General features: G+C 34.6%; 2 protein-coding genes across 3 annotated transcripts in view; one reads left to right on the top strand and one right to left on the bottom strand.

The window, feature by feature from the left end:
• LOC149780364 (serine protease FAM111A-like) overlaps positions 1–15,103 on the bottom strand; it is a 49,019-nt gene extending 33,916 nt beyond the window's left edge. The window contains exons 1-2 of the mRNA XM_089937262.1: positions 14,813–15,103; positions 3,654–3,769 (exon numbers count right to left, since the gene is read on the bottom strand). Of these exons, the coding sequence (XP_089793388.1) occupies positions 3,654–3,769; positions 14,813–14,999 (303 nt within the window). The 5' untranslated portion in view covers positions 15,000–15,103. The remainder of the gene's footprint in view (positions 1–3,653; positions 3,770–14,812) is intronic.
• A 3,662-nt stretch (positions 15,104–18,765) lies between these two features.
• Positions 18,766–26,567, top strand: part of LOC149780363 (uncharacterized) — a 38,934-nt gene continuing 31,132 nt past the window's right edge. Inside the window, exons 1-2 of one of the 2 annotated variants that reach the window (XM_089937260.1) lie at positions 18,766–19,031; positions 22,229–22,503. In XM_089937260.1, the coding sequence (XP_089793386.1) occupies positions 22,236–22,503 (268 nt within the window). In that variant the 5' untranslated portion in view covers positions 18,766–19,031; positions 22,229–22,235. Of the gene's footprint in view, positions 19,059–22,228; positions 22,504–26,567 lie in introns of both variants that reach the window. The other variant, XM_089937259.1, reaches the window with a different exon arrangement.

The raw sequence follows: 26,567 nt of genomic DNA, 5'->3' as shown, positions 1-26,567 counted from the left end.
ATATAATGTGAGTTGGCAAATAGTGAGGGCATGGCTACATAATGCATGGCATTATATATAATGTGATCTGGCAAATAGTGAGGGTGTGGCTACATAATGCATGACATTATATATAATGTAAGTTGGCAAATAGTGAGGGTGTGGCTACATAATGCATGACATTATATATAATGTAAGTTGGCAAATAGTGAGGGTGTTGCTACCTAATGCATGGCATTATATATAATGTGAGTTGGCAAGTAGTGAGGGTGTGGCTACATAATGCATGGTATTATATATAATGTGATTTGGCAAATAGTGAGGGTGTGGCTACATAATGCATGACATTATATATAATGTAAGTTGGCAAATAGTGAGGGTGTGGCTACATAATGCATGGCATTATATATAATGTGAGTTGGCAAATAGTGAGGGCATGGCTACATAATGCATGGCATTATATATAATGTGATTTGGCAAATAGTGAGGGTGTGGCTACATAATGCATGACATTATATATAATGTAAGTTGGCAAATAGTGAGGGTGTGGCTACATAATGCATGGCATTATATATATAATGTGAGTTGGCAAATAGTGAGGGCATGGCTACATAATGCATGGCATTATATATAATGTGATTTGGCAAATAGTGAGGGTGTTGCTACATAATGCATGGCATTATATATAATGTGAGTTGGCAAATAGTGAGGGTGTGGCTACATAATGCATGACATTATATATAATGTAAGTTGACAAATAGTGAGGGCATGGCTACATAATGCATGGCATTATATATAATGTAAGTTGGCAAATAGTGAGGGTGTGGCTACCTAATGCATGGCATTATATATAATGTGAGTTGGCAAATAGTGAGGGCATGGCTACATAATGCATGGCATTATATATAATGTGATTTGGCAAATAGTGAGGGTGTGGCTACATAATGCATGACATTATATATAATGTAAGTTGGCAAATAGTGAGGGTGTGGCTACATAATGCATGTCATTATATATAATGTAAGTTGGCAAATAGTGAGGGCATGGCTACCTAATGCATGGCATTATATATAATGTGAGTTGGCAAATAGTGAGGGCATGGCTACATAATGCATGGCATTATATATAATGTGAGTTGGCAAATAGTGAGGGTGTGGCTACATAATGCATGGCATTATATATAATGTGAGTTGGCAAATAGTGAGGGTGTGGCTACATAATGCATGGCATTATATATAATGTGAGTTGGCAAATAGTGAGGGTGTGGCTACATAATGCATGGCATTATATGTAATGTGATTTGGCAAATAGTGAGGGTGTGGTTACATAATGCATGACATTATGTATAATGTGAGTTGGCAAATAGTGAGGGTGTGGCTACATAATGCATGACATTATATATAATGTGAGTTGGCAAATAGTGAGGGCATGGCTACATAATGCATGGCATTATATATAATGTAAGTTGGCAAATAGTGAGGGTGTGGCTACATAATGATTGGCATTTTATATAATGTGAGTTGGCAAATAGTGAGGGTGTGGCTACATAATGCATGGCATTATATATAATGTGAGTTGGCAAATAGTGAGGGTGTGGCTACATAATGATTGGCATTATATATAATGTGAGTTGGCAAATAGTGAGGGTGTGGCTACATAATGATTGGCATTATATATAATGTGAAGACTATCTATCTGCTTTTTATACTCGCTGATGAGTCCAACTGCAAACAACATGGATCCTGATCTGCTCTACCAGAACGCACCAGAAAATCAGGGTCTGTGTTGTTTGTTCTATTGATTACTCCAAATAAACTGCAGAGACCCAGTTCTGCTGGCACATTATGTGATGGAAGATAAATGGGCCAGTGCAGTTTGCAAATTGACTTGACTTACAAGCGAACATCCATCCATCCATCTGTCTATCCATCTATCAAGTTAAACCTATGAAAACTGAAATCCCTTGAAACCAAATTTGATTTTGCAATATGAGAGATTTACAGTTACTGTGGGTATCACAGACATGAAAATATGTTGTTTTTATGAATGCAGATATGCAAATACTTCACCGATACCTTCAGTGAGCCATACATTAAAGACAAAAGTGCCAGACAATTTTAAAAACCAAAACAATATTATTGTTTTTCACATGACTTGAGAGTGACAACTACAGAAGTTTGTTTGTGCTAAATAGGGAATGCACATATGTGACTTGGGAGAGATGTAATTATGAGAGAACATGTTTGTGTGCATTTAAGTGTGCAAACAATTAACAAATCATCTTGCTTTTATAAATTTTCAAGAAAACGTAGCTGAACTGTGATCTTACATTCCTTTTGAATACTGTCTTATCAGTCCTGACAGCCAAATATCAAAAGCTTAGCCATTTGCCTGGGTATGAATGCCCAAGTGTTCATTTTAAGACAAAAGTTATTATTAATCATTTTTACAATGAAATAACCACTGATACTACATGCTATTTCTGGACCATAAAGATCACCATTTTATGGAATTTAGCAGCTAAAAAATTTACTTGTTTAATTAAGTCTTATTTTTAAGAGGATGTAAACTTTAAATTTGGGACAAACAATTTGCTTGAGTGTTCAGAGAAGACAGGCTTCAATTTACAAAAGAAAGAAATTATGGTAATAAAGAAGGAATAATTAAATAAATAAAATTAAACAAAATTAAAATGGTGGGAATTTAGTAGGTTGAGAGTCTGGTTTTGTGAGGTATCACTGTGTTATGTATAATTTCATCTGGGATAAAGTAGATATCATTAGAAGTATTTTGGTGAAACATACCCATGTAAAAATGATTATCCATTTAGGGGGAATAGTGACAGGAAGATTAAGACAGCCATCATGGCAGACATACTGAATGTATGACAGGAATGATTTTCATTTAGGGACCAGCTGGGTATCATAATAAGTCTACCCTTTGATGATACAGTAATCCTTATGCGAGTCTTAGAGATAAAAATATTCTTAGATATGACTTTTCCATCCAGAAGGAGTAGCAATAGCAAGATTTTCAAGCTGGCTATTGTGGCATCCATACTCGACATCAGATTGGCACCATTTTCAATTAAGACCAACTAGAAAATATTCAAAAGGCTTTATTTATCAATTCTGGGTAATATTTCTAAGTATTGGAGTAACATGTTTTTATTCAAAATGTTCTGTAAAGTTTTATGATGGAAGGGTGTGATGGACAACATAGCATCAATTAATTCCAAATTTAAACTTGTGATACATGCAATGGACTTCATAGGTCAAAATGTTTGCTTTACAACAGAGGTAACAAAATTGTACCTGAAAAAGAATATTGTAACTTTATGGTTCCCATATATCTTTTCCGGGACCCTTAGAATAAATAATGCAAACCATATAAGAAATTCACGACTCAGTCAAACTCTCAAAAATATCAATACTGTACAATGGTTGCTATTAATGGTAAGGGTGGATAATAAGGAACTTGTAAGCAAAATGTTCATATTTCTCATTACTTTCAAGAGACTGAAAATAATTAAATATTTTGTTCACATCTTGGAAAGGAGAATGTGTATCAATTGAGCAACTGAGTATCTACTGCTTTAAAAATACTTAACAGCAATTAAGAAACACATTCATACACACACACACAAACTAAATCTCCAGGGATAAACCACATACCAACTTGGGGAAGTCGTCAGATGTGTCATCTGAATTTGATGAGTTGCCATGTTCTGTCTTTTCTGTACTTCTTTGTGCTAATTCTTCTTGCATATTTTTCTTCTTTCTTTCTGCATCTGTGAAAAGAATATATATATATATATATATATATATATATATATATATATATATATATATATATATATATATATATATATATATATATAATGTGTACTGAACATCTGAAGTTAACATAATGGTAATGTACAGAATATACTATAAACCAGACTTCCTCTTTCCTGGACATGCCCTCTTTTTTGGTCTTTAAATCACTGTCTATCCAGGAATTTTAAATATATTAAGATGTCTAGAATTTTGCCCTGCTTATTCTTTATCAAACAAATTTAGATACTATTATGAATGAAGAAGGACTGAAGAAAGGAGACAGGATGGCACAGTACAAAGGTCAAAGTATATTAATTGCATACTCACTCACACTGTATACTGACTCACATTGTATACTAACTGTCACTCATACTGTATACTCACTGTCACTCATACTGTATACTCACTGTCACTCATACTGATTACTCACTGTCACTCATACTGTATATGCTCATGATGGGTTAATGCAATATTTATACTATTATACAACTTGAGTTGGTAGATATGGATACACTTTCCAAAGAGCATCTTTTAAGAAAATTCAAATATGGTAGCCCTAAGAGTCCTGATGGGACACTTCTAAAACCGTGGTATTTTGTTAGTTATCTTTATTTGACTGTGGTGCAAACTCTTTATCCTTCTTTACAGAATTGTATGACCTTATTTAGCAGTAATGACCATCTCTTCAATAAAATTGAAACATTCATGGAGGTTAGTATAGCACAGTGAATTGCATTTCTGTCAAGATTGTGCTGCACCCAATGGTCAAACATTTCCTGCATCCAATCAGGGAAAACAACAACTAACTCATTATGTCAGTCTTAGAATGCAAATCATTTTGCCTTGCATGCATTAAGTTTCATTGTAAAATGATGTTATCATATGTACATTTGATTTTTCTCTAACAGAAACATTCACATCAATCAAATAAACTCAGTTTGTGTTTTCTTGATCTTAAACCAAGCAACAGAACTATTAATTCAAAACTCTCATCTGTTGCTTGATGGTGTGAGTGTATTATGGGATTTCTAGACAGTCATTGTTCATGTGCAATTAATTTCTGAAACACTATAGGAACCGAGTTGTCAATGCACGTATACTGGTACTGGTAAATCATCTTTGTAAGTTCCAGAGATTTTTGTAAAATAATTAGCTGTGATTAAGACAGACTAATATGGAGGGGTACAACTGTTAATTGCATGATATGAATATCACTCCTCAGTGCTCTCCCTTTTGTGCATTTTGGCACACCTCTACAGGACTCACGGTACTAATTCCACTCCAATGGTAAACATATGGAAACACTATCATATTCAAAATTCAATAACTTAAAATTTATGGGTGCTGATAATGACACCTATAATTTTTCGTGCACATCTAACCTTGGTGCAAGCTTATGTGTGGAGAACACCATATGACCCGCGGCAATTTGTTTACATACATGTGCATGAAACACGTGTTATTGATTCTGCACCAAATGAATCAGGTGCTACTTTCAGTATTGAGTACTCCTGAGTCAAGCCTGTAAAAATGCTAAAGTTGCATCAGTAGAAATTTGTCAATATTTTTTTTACATTACATATAGGATAAGCTCTCAAAAGATATTTTTCCTAAAATTTTAATTTTCATTATTAACCAATTATGGACCACCAAACCTGTAAATACTCTATTATTTCTTCACCCATTTCTAGACTGGTTCACAGTTCTTCCGTATAATTAGTACCGTGTGTCCTATAACCAGATTTAATTTTTTTTGAAAAAGTTGTATTTTACTCCTTGATATTAGAGCATAATTGTAAGAAAGAATTGGCCATGCTTGTGCATGGATAATAGTGCAATAGCATTTTATGTGATACCAATATCTGTAGTTAAATTGCATCCGCATTACATGTTGCTGTGTTGTATTGTACTTATTAATGGCTTATTCTTGTTATTAAAATAATTGTTTTCTGCCTTTGTATCTTCATGTTATCTTTCTATGGCATGCATGCTACACAAAAGAAACACAAGCATGCTGACATCAGCAAGTATGACATCACAGGGTATCAAATTACATGACGCATTGTATTTTCATCTCTCACTGGCTATAAGACAAGTTTTAAATGTTTTAAATTTCAAAATTGCATTTCTTTTCTTGCTGACTCTCACAGAAATAACACACAGTGCATCCCTATTCACATCAATCAAACAAAACAAATAAGTTTGCCACATGACAGGTCAAAATGATACGAGGCCATTGCCCTTTTGTGACTAAAACAAATAAACACACCCATGAAGCATCAAGAGATGCTGATATTCCAAACTTATTTAAACTATCATCACATGTGATTCATGACCCCCAAATGTTAATAAAAAGGTATAAAAGCCAAGGAAGAGTTCCATAAGCTGTATTATACTGAATAATTAAATAACATAGTGCTACTTTTTAGTATAAAACTATGGGGAAGGGTGAATAAGCAAAGAATAGACAGAGTAATTTCTTCAAGCCTGGTAATGTTCCCCAAAACAAAGGGGGTGGGGGGGAATGTGTATCAACCCAAATAACACATTAACATGAGGTATGTTACATAAGGACATCAAGAGACAAATTTGAAAAAGCTATCCAAAGTTCCTATAATGCTGACATTGATGTTGGAGACAGAAAGTGTATGCACAAACTGTTATGACTCAAGCTATTAAGTATGCTGGAGGTGGAGAAATGTGTGAAAAACTTTGCTATGCCAAGACAAGTTCATGTCTCTATGCAATATGCAGACACTGATAAAAATTGTCACTGAATACACTACTTGTTAAATTTAAGTAATAGAACTGAATTGCATATTGAAGTTGTCTAATACATAAACATATACCTACATTTACCCAAAGCTCATAAAAAGTTAAGAAAAAGTCTAAAAATCATTACTGTGGCTGCTTTCCACTATAAGCAGTATTAAATTACTTACTTTTTAATATAAAGCTGAAAAAAGGCATACATTATTGAACAAAAGAGAAACAAAGCAAACATTGCAATCACTCAATTACAGTCAAAGGGGAGGTAATACACCTTGATTTGGCAAACCAAATAGCAAGCTCTAATTTACAGCTAAATGATTCCTTACTATTACTTGATGGTAAGAACAGAGCAATGTAGGTTTTATAAATAGCTTTTGTTTCAAATATGAAACCATATTTCTGACATGAAGCTTGTTTTCATTTATTCACAACAACATATATGGTGAACAAAACACATATTGCTTAGTGCACGCAGTAATCAAATGCTGAGATTTGGAATAATGTGTTCTGAGACCACAAGTTGCAACACCCTGAGTATGAAGGTTTTCTATCATGGGACTTGGTACATGAAGAAAAAAGAGATCTGGTTTGGTGGGAGAGAGCAGTATGTTCACCATGCAGTTATACATCAAGAATGTTTCAACTGTATGAAGAGAGGTTGGGGAAGAAAAACTGCCTGTGTAAAGAATGCAATACAGATAGGACTTTTGCAGAGTTATATTTGGAATGAAGGGTTGAAAACTATTATTTTAAGTGAAAATATCCCTCCCTGCTCCCTCAACAAAAGGAATGCAGAAAAGTTCCAATACTGTTTACCCAAAAATGTAATGTACCAATATGAGAAACATGCTGAACATAGAATAGGTGTCAAGGAGTTTAATTCTAGGATAAGAAATAAGACCGGTATAATTGATATTCAATGTGACTCGACATATAATAATTCAATTTACAGGTTGAGGCAATGCAGCATGTGCAGTTTTGTGCACAGTCCTTATTTTTACAATGTTCTCTGCTTTGATCTGCTGAGTGTGTCTCTAAAGTTAAATGATCAGTACTGATACATAAGTGATTGTGACATAAGTGGCTTACATATAAAATCTCCCCCACCCCCACCCCCTTTTGGGGAATTGTTGCATGTGTTAAATGGTATTTAACCATATAGGCCAATCTATGGGTACCATCATATGAAATTCTGCCATCAGGCCATACTATGCTCTTTTCCCTATGGCCTGAGCTATCTACTTCCACTCTCCATTGTATAAAACCATCCCCATCTGTCTTTTGTATAGAATTTTTCTCCAAAATCACATTCAAACCATGATAAAAAGACTCCATTATGATTGTCATATGTAAAAACCACCAAATTGATACCCTGTATGCACGTGGTAACCATGGAAACAACAAACTCCTATTATGGTATAGGTCGCATATAGGACTCACGGTACTAATTCCACTCCAATGGTAAACATATGGAAACACTATCATATTCAAAATTCAATAACTTAAAATTTATGGGTGCTGATAATGACACCTATAATTTTTCGTGCACATCTAACCTTGGTGCAAGCTTATGTGTGGAGAACACCATATGACCCGCGGCAATTTGTTTACATACATGTGCATGAAACACGTGTTATTGATTCTGCACCAAATGAATCAGGTGCTACTTTCAGTATTGAGTACTCCTGAGTCAAGCCTGTAAAAATGCTAAAGTTGCATCAGTAGAAATTTGTCAATATTTTTTTTACATTACATATAGGATAAGCTCTCAAAAGATATTTTTCCTAAAATTTTAATTTTCATTATTAACCAATTATGGACCACCAAACCTGTAAATACTCTATTATTTCTTCACCCATTTCTAGACTGGTTCACAGTTCTTCCGTATAATTAGTACCGTGTGTCCTACACTGCCTTTCAAGAATCATCCCTTACTGCCTCTCTATAGATGAATGAAATACCTTTAAATCAGCGTTTTTGCCCCCACATATTTTTCTGTTTATTTAAGAAACTTATAAAAGTGCTTTTGTCTATTTCTCTTTCCAAAATGATTAAATGATAAATTTAATTATTGACATTTTTTTATATATAATGGGAAACAAAATATTCTTTGTTTAGTTCTCTTGCCTTCAACACAAATGCCCCCTTTTGCTAAAAGTGCCTCTCTTAATTCTCCCTCACCACTCTAAAACATATTCCTGGCTCTGGGATTGACCAAAGTGCACATAGAAAACTAAAAGTACATGTGATCAAATCATCAAATTTATTGTGCTGAATGGATAGATTTTTAAAATTCCATAGTTTATATATATATATATATATATATATATATATATATATATATATATATATATATATATATATATATATATATATATCTGTATATATAAACATATTTGAATAATGTTATATGTTCCATCTGTCCATCAATGTCAGACAGCCTTCTATTAATGGCTGGGTGGAAATTTATGAAATTTTGTAGATATGTTGCCCTTGAGGTTACAATATCTGGGGTCCCTTGGAGGGGTTTCATGGTCAGAATATTAGATGAACAATGCTTCAAGTACAATGACATTATTAAATATTTTCCATCCAAACTTGATATACTGTTATAGAGTCTAAGCAGGAAGATGTTATATACTGTTATGTATATTTGATTTAATTTGTATTTGATTTAATTTAAGTGTTTGTAAGTTTTAAAATCTTTTTATTTTTAATTTCATTACATGTCAAAGAAATGTAGTTTTGTTTTCTAGGAATCTGATATTTTCCAGAAATTAGTTTGACCTGACTGTTAGTTGTAAACACCGAACTATGTATCTTATTCTGACCTAGTTCCTGACCTTCACTGAGAATCAAGTAAACAACTTTTTTTAAATGAATTCTTAATGTGTGAATAATAATAGTGAAATCGAGGCTGACTGGAACTATGTGACTTTAGATGCAAATACTTCTATGCTGTTCTTGAAATTCTGGAGATTTTACCTTCATCTGGGAATCTGTTTTGTGTTTCAAGTTACTGTATAATCTTTGTCTATATAGAAATTAGTCAGTTGAGCTTCAAAACACTGGCACATAAAGGTGTTCCTTCTGTTGTGACCAATTTGGAGTTATATTTTAATTTTTATTAAAATTATTTGGATTCTTAATGATTAATTCCTCCTATACAGAGTCATTGTTCATGTGCAATTAATTTCTGAAACACTAATTCTTTTTCCTGGAAATATTTGAGTGCTCATACAGAATTCTTGGACAAAGACATTTCTTTAAATTTTGTTTGCAAATTCAAACACTGGATTATTGTTTGTTTAATCAGAAAGTACTGTAGACACATTCATAATATAAAGGCTTCATCGCCTTCCATTTTGGATTTTTCACCAGGACTTGAACTCAAATTTCATTAGAACATTTCATTTCTAGGATTTCTAAAATTTAATTAGTGGATTATTCTTGGATTTGATTCTTAAAACTGTAAGCTCTTATATTTTAACTTTTTACAGTGTTTTTTCCAGGGAAATAAAAAAATTCATTATTTACAGTGTTTTTCCTGGGAAATAAACTATTATTCAATTATTTAATAATTATTTATTTAATAATTATTACTTTTGGATTATGTTTGGATTTGATTCTTAAATCTGAAAGTTCTTATTTTTTCATGTTTACAGTGTTATCCAGGAAAATAAATTATTTGTTATATTTTTTAAAGTTTGTTGTTTTCACTCTTTCTTTTGTTGCTGTTTATTAGAGCCTAAACACGAAACTGTATATGACAGAATCTGTATTATAACCATCTAGGGTTGAGGGTAAATGTTAGATAATGCATTTTCAGCTGAAAAATTTAATTATAATTAGTTGGGGGGCTTTTTCAAAATTCAGAGCAGAGGGGTTGGAAATGTTTTCAGAAATATCCAAGGTGCCTCTGCTCCCCCTCCCTGAAAAAATTAAATGGTTCATCCCTTTCCAGGCAGACATGGGGAGCAACCATTTCTTGTCCAAGTCTCAAAAGGTCATTAGACTAAAATTAGAGAAATGGGGAAGAAACTAGATCAATGACCTTGACCGTGAACATACAGATACAACTTTGTTACAGATAATGAGATGGCATTGTCCCCAAATGTGGAATGCAGTCAATATACAATTCCCACTTTTCAACCATTTATCTTAAACAGCTCATAACTTATGGAGTCAAATGGAAAATGTTCATTAAACCTAGGGTATTGGCCTGTGATGCTGACCAGTGGTGGTACATGACAAATATACCAAGTTTTATTCCTTGATATCCAACTGTTACAGAATGGAAATGACAGTATGACCAAAAACTTAGTTCACAGACTAATGATTTTGAATAAACTGTAGCATCGTCAACATTGTAATACCCATGTAAGTGTATGAATCTTTTTGTATTGATCTCAAATTACAGTATGGGAGGAATGGAAAGTGTAATGGAAAACTTTTCAACATTGACCCATGACCTTGACCTAAATGGCACCGTCATTGTGCTACAAGAAACATTTTCTAATGATAATTTAAATATCTGGAGGAGAAAACATCCAACACCTGGTAACCTGGGACAATGTAAAATTAAAGCTGGGCAAGCAAATGGCTCCAAGTCAGGCATAGGTATCTACCTCCTGACAAATAAGTGACTTTTAAAGCCACAGCCTATGATGTAAATTAACGATAAACCCAGGTCATAGGTTGAGTCCAGTCCATGGGCTGCATTTTGTCCACCCATGCTCTGATTTGAAGCACAGCTGGATAACCAGCTCTGGCTGGTAATTGTTTCAAATAAGTACATCTGCCATGATGAAAAATACATAAAATTACCTTTCTAGACAGACTGATATTTTTTGCACAAGATTTCACATAATTTAAACGGGCTCCAATAGCAAATTTTGAATACAAGAGTAATAAAATTGAAATTACCTTTAAGAATTTCATAATGTCCAACAACTGGATGATTTTCTGCACATTCCAGTTTTTATTATATTCAGTCAGTTGGAAAGATTTATAAATATATGAGCAAACAAAGTTTCAAACTTAAAACTGACATTTCTTTAAAGTTTTGTGTCAAAAGGAAAATGTTTTGAGAAATATAAGATATTGACCTTGACCTTGATAACAGAACCACATATGAGGTACAAAACACACCTTCTAATATTGATATATCACCATACCATATTTCATATCTTAATATTTATAATGTTTGACCTTGAACTTGAATATATGATTCGCTCTGTGCCATGCCCTCTAAAGAAGATGTGTAAGTTTACATAGTTTCATACATTAAAAAACTATAATAATGTTATAAAGCAGAATGGAAAGTGTGATGGAGAATGTAAAACAAATGTATTTAGCTGATGTAAAGAGAGCTCTCTTCATTGAGTTTCCTTACTGCCAGGACCTCTTATTTCAGGTACTCAATTTTGAAAATATAGTTTTCCTTTTTCTATACCCTGTTTTTAGCCATGTGGCCCAGGACTTTTATTTTGAAAATCCTATAGACAGCAGACACTTAAATAATGACCTCTGTCCATGACCATCAAAACTATGGACCCACAATGTACACAGTTTTTAATGACTTAAGTTATCGGGTAAAAATAGATGTGAGATGAAATTTGAAATAAGGACCTTGACCTCAAATATACAGAACCACAATGAGACACACTTTCTAATCATGATATTAAGCATACCGAATTTCATTGCAGTATTGTTATAATATTGATATTAAAATAATGAGCTTTGACCATGACCTTGATGATAGAACCTCCAATGTTGTACATGACCTCCAATGTTGTACATGACCTCCAATGTTGTACATGACCTCCAATGTTATACATGACCTCCAATGTTGTACATGACCTCCAATGTTGTACATGACCTCCAGTGTTGTACATGACACATCTTCTGAACATGATCTATGATTATAAATTGCATATCCATGAATCTAAAATGACTTTAAATGTATTGAGCAGAATAAAATGGATGGAAACCCAGCTAAGATTTCCTCTGCTTTTGACGAAACGGCAGAGGACAAAATATTCCTAATCCAGGTTGACTCAGTACAGTAACTTGATTAGATGCTGGTAACATGTTGAGTTTATTAGTGCAATGAAAACGGTTCTCAGGAAACCTTCTGCAATGTGATACAAAGAAAGTGTGATGGAGAATTTAAAATAGAACCATGACCTTGATATAGATTTGAAGACCCCCACACCTTCAAATAATGATGTATGAGAATACATTTCATTCCATAATCTACTTGAAGGTCACAGCAACTTGAGCTGTGACCATGACCTTCAATGTTGTACATGACACACCTTCTAATGATGACATACAAGCAAACTAAGTTTCATCCCTTAAAAAGTTTCTTTTAGAAGTCAATTGCCTCCACCATTTTCAGCCAATATACAATGCATAACTGTTACATGCTATTGGTTACTTGGCATTACATATTATGGGAGGCAACCTGAAATCCAACAGATATCGCTGTGACAAAACATTAAAATATTTCCTTCATCCAACAAGATGTAGATAGGATTAACATACTGGAACCTTGGCTAGCCAAAATGGCTGCAACTGGTGCCCTACGAAAGAGTAGTAGTTTCTGTCTGTCATAGCAAAGTCCAGTCACTTGCCTTGATGTGAGATTAAATTAATCAAATATTTAGATCTTTTTTAAAAAATTGCCATACACATCAGTGAAAATCTATCTTTGCGAGAGGATAACTCTTACCAATGTAGTTCTTGTAGATTTATCGCTCTTAAGTGCTATAAAGTGGATGGTCCTTGTCCAATTGTGAATCCAAGATTTCTTTTTATGACATTGTGTGACATGCAAGCTTAAGTAGGGCAGAAGTTATGTTGATTTCACCAAACATTATCATTGTAGTCTGTAGAAAAATAATTGGTATCATGATACCAGTAGTTCCTTCATATGACCATGCAATTGTCTTTGCCATCAAGATAAAAAAATGAAACCTTTACTGCCATTGAGAACTATATTTGGGATTACTTTTGTTCAGTTGTCACATTATGGCAGTGAATTTTTTTAAATATTCTAATGATTGTTTTCACTTTATGATGTTAGTTGAATGACTCAAATCATCATGATACTTCTTAAATTGGTGTCAGACAAACATGTAGCTATGTGTGTGAAGAGCTGATTCTCACAAAATTATAAATTTTGAAAATAACACTCTACTGTTTCAAAACTCTATGAAATATGATACCTGCATTTTTAATTGATAATGTTTTACCTGTAATATTGCAATTAAAAAAATTAAGAAATCACTCAGTTTCAATAAACTGAAATTATTCCTTGTATGTGGCTGTTAGTGTTAGTGATCTAGTCACTTTAATGTCATCAAATGACAATAACAACCAAGGGCTTGAGCTCAGTTCAGAATGAACGTTATTTACAGTCAATGTTTTTTCTAGCATGTGTGAGAAAAGACTGAGGAGATTGGGAAATTATATCACAACCAGAAAATGCTGTCAGTTTTATTCTGTTATAACATACTCAGATGTGCATTTAGCCTTTATTTTAAAATCATGGGTTTAAAAGGTAAAAACAAACATGACTTGCTGAAAGCTGAAAATAATAAATTGATTTTTGTTTCATTATTATTATTATTATTATTATTACTATCATCATCATCATCCCTGGGACTTTTGAAGCCATGTAATGGTGTGCCAAAAGGAAACTGTTATCAGAAACAAACAAATTCATAACAGTAAACAAAAGCAAAAAAAAAAAAAAAAACATGTTTCCTGAGACGGTGAAAAACAAAAAATAATAAATAAAATTCTTGAAACTGATTTGTGCATCTAACAGAGCTGGTTTTGCCCAATACTTGAAGCACTTAGAACACTATTATATACACTAATCAATATATATATATATATATATATATATATATATATATATATATCAGTATTTAAAATATTCCTTCCTACCTACCCTAAATTTAACACTAGTGCATTTTGATAAAAAAAGATTGGCCTTGGGTAAAAAGAGCATTGTAAATAGACAGTTAATTTTTGTTAATCTATGCATGGGAGTTTGACGTTTTATCAATAAAGTACGGTGAAACCTCTGACAACATGAAATCACCTTATCGGTAATATAAATGAATACATTCCTGTCATCTATGATTATAATCAGTCTGAATGCTGCTAAATGAACTAGGATAAATATCGTCATATTCTGTCCTTGACACAGATGGTAATGTTTGTGTTACCTTCGGTGGGATAGTTTCTTGCAGGCGTCTTGTCTCTCGGACCCGCCCCACTAGTGACAATACTGGAACTTGAGTCATTGTCGTTCTCTTGCTGAGACTGCCTGACTGGATTTTCATGATTCTCTGGGTTTTTCTTTTTCCCTTTCACTTCTTCGTACTTTTTCTTTCCTAAACAACAGCAAAGCATCGTACTAAAAATCTAATTTCCGTTGATGATAAAATTCTGCCAGTTATCTTATTTTCAGCACAGTGAACGAAACTAGACCAGAAGCGTAGGCTATTCGCTTTCATTTTCTCTCAGGTTTCTATAAATAGGAACTGCAGTGGAAAATCCCACTAATATACACAAATTGTCTGGTTTGCAACCTATATACAGAATGAAGAAAACTTAATAACAGTAGAAATTCAGTTAGATCAGTCTGAATTTTCGTTAGAAACGAACGGAAGTTCCCAAAAATCTATTTTTAGAAATTATAGCCATTATCTCATTTACTTTCAACAGCTAACAGGTATGTACACTCTTTGCTTATATGACCTATCTTAAAACAACAAAAATAAAAGAAAAACGCACAATACGTATAGCTTGTGTCTCTATATGCTTGTACTGACAACTTTTGGTAGCAATTTGGTGAAAATTTGATTCGAATATCGTTCCAATGTTAGCTTGGCCTATAAAAAAAATATTACAGAGGTTTGTATTGTTGCTGACAATTTACCCATATAATATACCAAACATAATTTATTACTGTATATATTTATAATCAGCTAATTAGCTGATATACGAGCCCCAGTGAAAAAACATTATGGAAAATTGGCAAACACCACTTAATTTGGAATTAAGTGAAGTACATCAAGTGTATATAGCATCCCCACTGTTGAGTGAAGTACATCATGTGTATATAGCACCCCTAGTGTTGAGTGAAGTACAAGTGTATATAGCATCCCCACTGTTGAGTTAAGTACAGGTGTATATAGCATCCCCACTGTTGAGTGAAGTACAAGTGTAAATAGCACCCCCACTGTTGAGTGAAGTACATCAAGTGTATATAACACCCCACTGTTGAGTGAAGTACATGTGTATATAGCATCCCCACTGTTGAGTGAAGTACAAGTGTATATAGCACCCCCACTGTTGAGTGAAGTACAAGTGTATATAGCACCCCCACTGTTGAGTGAAGTACAAGTGTATATAGCATCCCCACTGTTGAGTGAAGTACAGGTGAATATAGCATCCCCACTGTTGAGTGAAGTACAAGTGTATATAGCATCCCCACTGTTGAGTGAAGTACAAGTGTATATAGCACCCCCACTGTTGAGTGAAGTACAGGTGTATATAGCACCACCACTGTTGAGTGAAGTACGTCAAGTGTATATAACACCCCACTGTTGAGTGAAGTACAAGTGTATATAGCATCCCCACTGTTGAGTGAAGTACAAGTGTATATAGCACCCCCACTGTTGAGTGAAGTACAAGTGTATATAGCACCCCCACTGTTGAGTGAAGTACAGGTGTATATAGCATCCCCACTGTTGAGTGAAGTACCCCCCACTGTTGAGTGAAGTACAAGTGTATATAGCACCCCCACTGTTGAGTGAAGTACAGGTGTATATAGCACCCCCACTGTTGAGTGAAGTACAAGTGTATATAGCATCCCCACTGTTGAGTGAAGTACAGGTGTATATAGCATCCCCACTGTTGAGTGAAGTACAAGTGTATATAGCACCCCAACTGTTGAGTGAAGTACAGGTGTATATAGCATCCCCACTGTTGAGTGAAGTACAAGTGTATATAGCATCCCCACTGTTGAGTGAAGTACAAGTGTATATAGCACCCCCACTGTTGAGTGAAGTACAGGTGTATATAGCACCCCCACTGTTGAGTGAAGTACATCAATTGTATATAGCACCCCAACTGTTGAGTGAAGTACAGGTGTATATAGCACCCCCACTGTTGAGTGAAGTACAGGTGTATATAGCATCCCCACTGTTGAGTGAAGTACAAGTGTATATAGCACCCCACTGTTGAGTGAAGTACATCAATTGTATATGGCATCCCCACTGTTGAGTGAAGTACAAGAGTATATGCCTCCGAACTACACAAAACATCTACACCAGAATTGTGTAGCATGGTCAATTCACTCTGTGTGTACTGAAAGGGAAAATTATGACTGGGAAACAATATAAACACTTTTTGATGATAATGATGATCATAATAATTGTTTTCATCATCATCATCATCATCATCATCATCATCATCATCATGTTGATTTCAAAGTTATTTTTGTACCTTTGTGTAACTATCCAAGAGATACCTCTGCGTATTGCATTATTCAGTGCCCAGTTGGTAGGACCACCGGAAAAGCACACAGAAATAGTTAATTTTATCAATGACCTGAATATTGACATCTTTTTCCTGACAGAAACATGGCTAAAAACAGCTGATGAGCCCAAGTGTGCAAATCTAACACCCACTGGTTACTCCATCAAGTCGTTGCCCCATAATTCTCATGGAGGTGGAATTGCTGTCATCACATCTAAATTTAATTCTTTTCAGCAATGTACAATCTGCATATTGCTCTTGCCACAGTACTGAAACTACTCTTCAAAAAGTAGTTAATGACATTCTCTCTGCATTGGATAGTGGAAAGATGACAGTCCTCACCCTCCTTGATTTGTCTGCAGCATTTGAAACAATAGACCATGATATATTACTTCACTGTCTCCAACATGTATTTGGAATTCTTGATACAACCTTATTGTGGTTCAAGTCCTACTTGGTCAACAGGACATGAATTTTATCTGCAAATGGAATACACTCCAGCCCAGTTGATCTATGTTGTGGTGTTCCACAGGGGTCTGTTCTTAGACATGTTCTCTTCATTATGTACACTCAGTCACTCTCAAGTGTCATTAGATCATCATCCAGTGTCTCACTAACTGCACGCTGATGACACCCAAATATACAAATCTAGCCACCCGACTGAAGTTGATGCTTAACCGTTCAAGCCACTTAATAATTATGGAATGAAACTTTCTATATACTCATGCATCATTGTTAGAAGAATTGTGTCACATAAAATGCTATAGTCATATCTTCAAGGTCAAAGTGATACCTCAGCATTTGGAATTTCCCATCACTTCTTTTCAGGTCCGTAACTTTGAAATCATGGAAAGTGTGCCAAAAACCACATTGCGGGCCCCCAGTTTTCATGATCAAGGAGAGAGGTCAATGTTTTAAGTTTTCCACCATATTTTCTAATTTGAAGACATTTCTGTCTTCTGAATTTTAAAAATGACAAGTCCAGGTTCTTATTTATAATATTTATAATAAAAGAGCTGAATGTCCTTAGAAAACAGAAAACCAAATTTTCAAAACAGAGAATCTGGACCTGAAATAGAGATCCCTGCACAGGGAATCTCACTACAGAGAACAGTTTAAGATTAAGGTACAATTCATTATTTTCCATTTTCCTTTCCACTTTATAACATTAAAAATTAAGATTAAGGGATGAAAAAGAAACTTACACATCATTAGATGACATGTCACACTGGGGATCATATCTTCAATTTGGCCAAGGCCTGAATATTTACAGGTTTCCATCACTGGGTGACTAAGTGTGTCAGCTCTTCAAGAATGTCTATATCTGTGACTTTGTTCCATCATTTTCTGAGGTATGTGCTCTTACATAAGAGGTTATAGGGGTTGCTGTGCACAGCAATGCAATGGGTGCCATAACCCGTGGACTCAGGTTTGAATCTCTGTAGGGTATGAATTAAAAATGTTCTAACCTGTATGATAACATTCTTTCTCAATATTCACTTTCTGACTCCATATTATCATTTATCCTCCCATAGGATCTAGGGTAAGAACTGTCTCTTTGGTGTATATTGTTTGTAAGTCTATCTATATATAAAAGCAATTTTCAAAAATGTGGGGACATAACACTAGTGTTTCAGTCTGTTTGTTTAATACACTTCCATTCATCACATTTTTATTTCCACTCTATATATTTAAAAGCTGTTTTAGATTAATAGATGAAACTTGGGGTGTTTTGTTTGCACCATATCTTCAAGTAGGTGCATATCATTAAAGTGTTAAATTTTTAATCACACTTTCCAATTTCCATTCAGCTTTATAGTTTTCAAGCGTTTGAGATGAACTGATGAAACCAGTTAACCAATAAAATCATCATTGGAAGGTGTGTGGTATAACCACAAGGTAATGTCTTACATGTCAACACCACAGGTTTGTTTTTCAAATTTGACCTCACACTTTCCTTTCCACTCTATATCTTTCAAAATGTTTTAGATTAAGAGATGAAATTTAATTAGAAGATGTGTTATATACTTTACAGGGTGAAAGTCACATTCATTACTTTACATTTTCCAGATGGTGAAACTTGTTTTACTAATTATACATAAGCATTATTAGGTGCTTTGTGTTCCATGTTTGGGATCCTATCATCATGGTCAAGGTCATAGGTCAAGGTCATAGGTCAGTGTTTTGAGGTTTTCATCACAATTTTCTATTTACTCAATAACTTTCAGGCTGTCTTAGGTAATTACAAGAAACTTGGTATCTTTATAAATTGTAAATAGAGATGTAAATCATATTATATTTGAAGTCCAGTCTGAAGGTTTAGATCACAGGTAAATAGTTTATGGTTTCATTTGTTTCTGCTGCATAACTTGAATGCTCTTAGAGGAATAAACCATGGTACACTGAATTTTATGGCATATGACCTATCAGAAATAAAGGTTAAATGGATGGTCTGGAAGAAAACAATAACTGAAATTTCTTGTTTGCACTTTTTAAAATTGAAAGGCAGGAACTTGTGTCATCCTGCTAGTCTGTATTCGACCAATAAGGCAGGGTATGACTTTCCTACTACACAGACAGTTGAAGTTAAAGACTTAAGACTTTGGGGTATGATTGGGAATGGTCTCAAAAGGATATGATTGGTAATGGTCTCAATAGGATATGACTTGTAATGGTCTCAATGGGATATGACTGGTAATGGTCTGTATGGGATATAACTGGGAATGGTTTGTATGGGATATGACTGGGATTAGTCTGTATGGGATATGACTGGGAATGGTCTGTATGGGATATGACTGGGAATGGTCTGTATGGGATATGACTGGGAATGGTATCAGTGGTATATGACTGGGAATGGTATCAGTGGTATATGACTGGGAATGGTCTCAATGGGACATGACTGCAATCATATGGGGAATGGTCTCAATGGGATATGACTGGTAATGGTCTGTATGGGATATGACTGGTAATAGTCTGTATGGGACATGACTGGGAATGGTCTGTATGGGACATGACTGGGAATGGTCTCAGTGGGATATGACTGGTAATGGTCTGTATGGGATATGACTGGGAATGGTCTCAATGAGATATGACTGGGAATGGTCTTTAGTGGGACATGACTGGGAATGGTATTTAATGGGACATGACTGGGAATGGGCTTTAGTGGGACATGACTGGGAATGGCCTTTAGTGGGACATGACTGGGAATCGTCTGTAGAAATGCACAAAGGTTAAAAATATTTTGATGTCACCATTGGGAATGGGAATGGGGTTGAGAGAGATTTCTTACAAATCACAACGTTATATTTCTAACTATTGAAGCTATTAATGTGAATTCATCATTTAGGTCAGAAATGAGTTTCTGGGATACATGTTCACCCTCAGGTCTCATCCTAGGTGCATGTTTCTCCTGTGTTATCACACGGAAATTTGTAAGATTCCAACCCTTAGTAGCCATATAAAAGTTTAATTAAGGACAATTGACTTGACAACTTCAGACATATATCCAATACAGATACTGGGTCATCCCAAATGGTTTGTAACCTAGAAAGTGTTGAGATCCCCAGTATGATTTTTTAAAATCAGATCTCCACTGTTCTATATGAAGATCTGACAGTGACCGCTTAGGGGTCATGTTCTGGTGACCTTTGTTATTAGCATAATTGCTAATTTTATCAGCCAATCAGATGAAGTGTTATATCTTTACCTTTGGGAATAGTGAGTAGTATAGCTGAAGAGCATTATGTGTGCAGAATGATTTGACAATGGTAAATTTGTCTAAAGCTGCATCTACATTGGCTAACTCAAAGGCCACAAAAACATGATGCCTAAGTGGTCACTGTCAGATCTTTACCTAAGATAATGGAGACCTGATTTAAATGAAATTGTTGAGATCCCCACTTGACCACTCCAGTGACCTAAGTAGTTAGAGCATCTGCCTCTGATGGAGAAGGTTGCAGGTTCATTAAACCCTGGCAGAGTCATACCAAAAACTTATAAAAATGGTAATAGCTGCAGCTGCCTTGCTAGGCAATCAGCATTAAGAGGTTAGCTTTAGGACTGGTCTGCCTGGTGTCAGGATAATGTGACTGGGTGAGACATCATGCCCTAGTGCTAGAAACTGCTACACTGTAGACATATTCCTAGTGATAATGATTAAAATTGTTAAAGGCTATTCAAACTCTACATCACACACACACACACACACACACACACTACAGAAAAGGAAGAGATCATGTGACCCTGACCTTCCATGCATGCAATTATGTTTGTAATGAATCATAACCAGCTACACTATTAAGGATACTGGGACTTCCAACCTTGGTATATGATTGGGGTTGGTATGTTACAGTTGTGCATGCAGTCCCTGGGTTCTGGGCTAAGGTTGGGAATATTGGTGTGGTGTAAATTTAAAATAAATTTCAGATTATGAAAACAACATGTCTGGAAATTTGTATGTGTGATGTACTGTCCTCATGTGTCAATAAATGTCAGATACATGTATATGGTTTGCATGATATCCTGGGTCAAGACTGGCAGAATAAAGTTGTGGCTCCTGGATTATAACCTTTAAACTTTTGCATTGTCCTACCCTCTAACCAAATATACTCATACTGCCAGGAATATAAAGAAAAATTGTTACATACAGCTGACCTTGGTTCTGGGGTCAATCCCTAACCCCTGGGACTTTGCCCCTGGATGATATCTTGGAAAATATTAAGATCTCTATTCTGTAACCATATACATTAACTGGGCACAAAAAGACCAGTTCCCATATGCAGTTAAAATTCGCACTTTCGTTTGTTGATAATCTCTAGGATTTAAACCTTGAATTTGAAAGTGGTTGGGTTAAGTTGAGTTACAAACACTCTTGTTTTGTTATTGCCATTATTCTGTTACTATAATCATCTTTATCATCATCATCGAAGTCAACTGTAATCGGGACAGATTTTTGTATTTGCATAAATGAGATTACTGGTATTATTATTATGTTGTTGTTATTGTTGTTCATTATTACAAAGTAGAGATATTTGGAAGAGATGGGTGCACTTATTTAAACAAACTGTGTATATGTTTTGATAATTTGTTGTTCAAAGGTTTATAATGGACTGCTTTGGGTTTTGTGGAGAAAAATGCTCCAAAAAGAAAAAGAAAGCAAAGGAAAAGTACTATGAAGAAGTGGATAAAGAAACAAATGGAGTGCCTGTTCATTTCCAGAAGGAAACTCAAGAGTCTGCAGGGGACGGTCAGGAAATGGAAACCATATCTGAAACTCTTTTGAAGGTTTCCCAGGAAACAGGAGACCTATCCCCTCATGTTGCTCCCAGTGGAGTTGGAGACCCAGCTTCACTCGATAACAATGTCAAACAAGGTCAGTCTTTTATCACAAAATAATCTGGCTTCCAAATTTAAACAACTGTTTGTAAATTTGTAGCCTATCTTGTGCTGAAAAATGACATTAAACCCTATAACAACAACAACAACAAAAACAAACTGAGCAGTGAGTATCCAAAGGCGTTATGCATTTATACAAGTTATATTTCAAGTCTAGCATAATATATGGCCACATAATACTAAAAGTTGAAATAACATTTTAAAAACTTTGTTTTAAAAAAAGACATTGATCAACACTCTCCTAAGCATCCTGGCATAAAGGCATTTCATTATTTTGGATCAACGATGAGACTTACTGATCCAGATTTCTTGATGAATTATTAGACTACTAGACAGATGTAAGCCAGGTGAGGAATCTCTGTCCCACTTGGGTCTCTGTTTTTAGCAACATTTCATATATATATATATATATATATATATACACAGTGTGACCCTGCTATAACACAGTAGTTGGGAGCCATAGAACCCAACCATGCTATAGAGCAAACCGTGTTACAACAACCAGGTCAGTTAACTGAAGAAAATGATGCATGTTTCCTAATAAATTTGCGGGGGTGGGTAAGTAATAAATGTGGGTGGTAATATAGGTGCTTCGATGGCACAGTTACCACCTTCAATTGATGCATATTAAATGGGAAATATACCTGAAAAGAAAACAGAGAAGGCATATATTATATTTTACTTTATTTAGAGAATCACAAATTGAGACATATACATGTACATGCATACTTGATATATACATGTCTAATGTATAGCATGATTAGATTATCAACACCTTGTATTCCCTGTGAATCTCATCAGACACACACACATTTAAAATATTCAGTAATTTTGTCACTTGTCATAATAGGTCTGAATTCAGTAGATAAACATAGCACAATCACATAATGAATGATGAAGCACATTTACTTTTCAGTACGTCCAAAGTCAGTACAAAGTCAGTTCAAGTTAGTTTGCATTTTAAACCACCATTGGTAGTGTTCATTAGCATAAACTTTGTCCCTGCAAAAAGGAAACTTTCACGGCACAGTAAATGTTTTTTCAGTCACATTGGAAAATATAAAAAATCCATCTGATTCCATTGCTTTTATTTAAGTTTGGTACTGACTTCCTTTGAAGAAAAGTCAATGTTTTTATTGAAGATTGTAATTGGCTTTCTGTGATGAAAGGTACATGCTTTATTGAGCGTGGGTGTGTGTGTGTGATTTGGATTTTTAACGTAGCTTTAACAATTTTTCAGTCATATTGCTACAATATTTGCAGTGTGACAGTTTATAGTAATGTCTAGCACTGGGGCATTATGCCGCAGACATGTAGCATGATGTCCCACCCAGTCACAATATCCTGACACCAGGCCAACCAGTCCTAACACTAACCTCTTAATGCTGAGCGCCAAGCGAGGCAGCTGTTAGTACCATTTTTGTAAGTCTTTGGTATGACTCGGCTGGGGATCGAACCCACTACATCCAAGGTAGACACTCTAGCCACTAGGCCACTGGGCATGCATTATTGAAGTCACTGCAAAAGGCCAGCTTTGGAGAACCAAACAAATGCCCATTTCTTATTGTGGCTGCAACATCAAATAATTGTATTGCATGACTGAGAGTGATTTTTTCCCGCTTGCTTAGTACGTTTTCTTAACAGTCAGTGCTTCAAAGGTAATGTTTTCGTTGAAATTTCAGCAAACTATTTTTATCTGGATACATTTTGAAAAATGGAATTGGCCATTGTTTGGTCGATTGTAGTTACTGTTCCTCCCTGTCTATTGAATAGACCAACGAGTTAGATGGTTTTTTTGTGGGAGGTTACATTTGTGGTAGTGGAGTGATGCTGTCTTCCATGCATGCATCAGAAATTTAACAGAGGGTTAATAGACGATAGAGACGCAGGTGTTCTAGTGTGATGACAGGGATTATTACAGAAAATGTGTGTTCTGAAGGATTTAATTCTGAGTCAAAATGTCAGTCTAATGTAAATGTATTAATTACTAGCGAGTGGCCGAAAATCTGACAAAAGATAGATTACAATATAATGCCTCATCCGGTTGATCTCTGCTACCAGAAATGTCAACAACAAAAAAAGTGGGTATCTCACAACATACAGTACTCATGCGCGATATCAACATAAGTGGATTATGATATAACAATGCACTGTTAAGATGGTTTGTCAGATTATGGACAGAGAAATTGTTTATGTAGCAATATATCAATTTCAGTGTATTCAGTATCAAGTTTGTGGCTTCCTTTAATGGTGACCCTGATTGCCAATAAAAACAATCACCGGATGGTATATGTGGCCACCAAAAAGGGTTGTACTTTTAAGAAAGAATTTTATTTTGGTATGCAAGAAAAATACATGCATATAAACCAACACAATTGAATACCCTTATTATTTCAGTGTTTTATGAAGAACTAAAGTATATTTTTTATGTAAACTTGAATATATGTGTAGTGATGTAAACATGAATGTATGGTGTAGTGATGTAAACATGAATGTATGGTGTAGTGATGTAAACATGAATGTATGTTGTAGTGATGTAAACATGAATGTATGTTGTAGTGATGTAAACATGAATGTATGGTGTAGTTATGTAAACATGAATGTATGGTGTAGTGATGTAAACATGAATGTATGGTGTAGTTATGTAAACATGAATGTATGTTGTAGTGATGTAAACATGAATGTATGGTGTAGTGATGTAAACATGAATGTATGGTGTAGTGATGTAAACATGAATGTATGGTGTAGTTATGTAAACATGAATGTATGGTGTAGTGATGTAAACATGAATGTATGGTGTAGTGATGTAAACATGAATGTATGGTGTAGTGATGTAAACATGAATGTATGGTGTAGTGATGTAAACATGAATGTATGGTGTAGTGATGTAAACATGAATGTATGGTGTAGTGATGTAAACATGAATGTATGGTGTAGTGATGTAAACATGAATGTATGGTGTAGTGATGTAAACATGAATGTATGGTGTAGTGATGTAAACATGAATGTATGGTGTAGTTATGTAAACATGAATGTATGGTGTAATGATGTAAACATGAATGTATGGTGTAGTGATGTAAACATGAATGTATGGTGTAGTGATGTAAACATGAATGTATGGTGTAGTGATGTAAACATGAATGTATGGTGCAGTGATGTAAACATGAATGTATGGTGTAGTCATGGAAACATGAATGTATGGTGTAGTGATGTAAACATGAATGTATGGTGTAGTTATGTAAACATGAATGTATGTTGTAGTGATGTAAACATGAATGTATGGTGTAGTGATGTAAACATGAATGTATGGTGTAGTGATGTAAACATGAATGTATGGTGTAGTTATGTAAACATGAATGTATGGTGTAGTTATGTAAACATGAATGTATGGTGTAGTTATGTAAACATGAATGTATGGTGTAGTGATGTAAACATGAATGTATGGTGTAGTGATGTAAACATGAATGTATGGTATAGTTATGTAAACATGAATGTACGGTGTAGTTATGTAAGCATGAATGTATGGTGCAGTTATGTAAACATGAATGTATGGTGTAGTTATGTAAACATGAATGTATGGTGTAGTGATGTAAACATGAATGTATGGTGTAGTTATGTAAACATGAATGTATGGTGTAGTTATGTAAACATGAATGTATGGTGTAGTTATGTAAACATGAATGTATGGTGTAGTGATGTAAACATGAATGTATGGTGTAGTGATGTAAACATGAATGTATGGTATAGTTATGTAAACATGAATGTACGGTGTAGTTATGTAAGCATGAATGTATGGTGTAGTTATGTAAACATGAATGTATGGTGTAGTTATGTAAACATGAATGTATGGTGTAGTGATGTAAACATGAATGTATGGTGTAGTGATGTAAACATGAATGTATGGTGTAGTTATGTAAACATGAATGTATGTTGTAGTTATGTAAACATGAATGTATGGTGTAGTGATGTAAACATGAATGTATGTTGTAGTGATGTAAACAATGATGTATGTTGTAGTGATGTAAACATGAATGTATGGTG

This window comes from Sinohyriopsis cumingii, chromosome 16 (assembly GCF_028554795.1).
Source record: "Sinohyriopsis cumingii isolate HCF-2022 chromosome 16, ASM2855479v2, whole genome shotgun sequence".
In the NCBI taxonomy this organism is placed as follows: domain Eukaryota; kingdom Metazoa; phylum Mollusca; class Bivalvia; order Unionida; family Unionidae; genus Sinohyriopsis; species Sinohyriopsis cumingii.
This window is presented reverse-complemented; position numbering and strand designations above follow the sequence as displayed.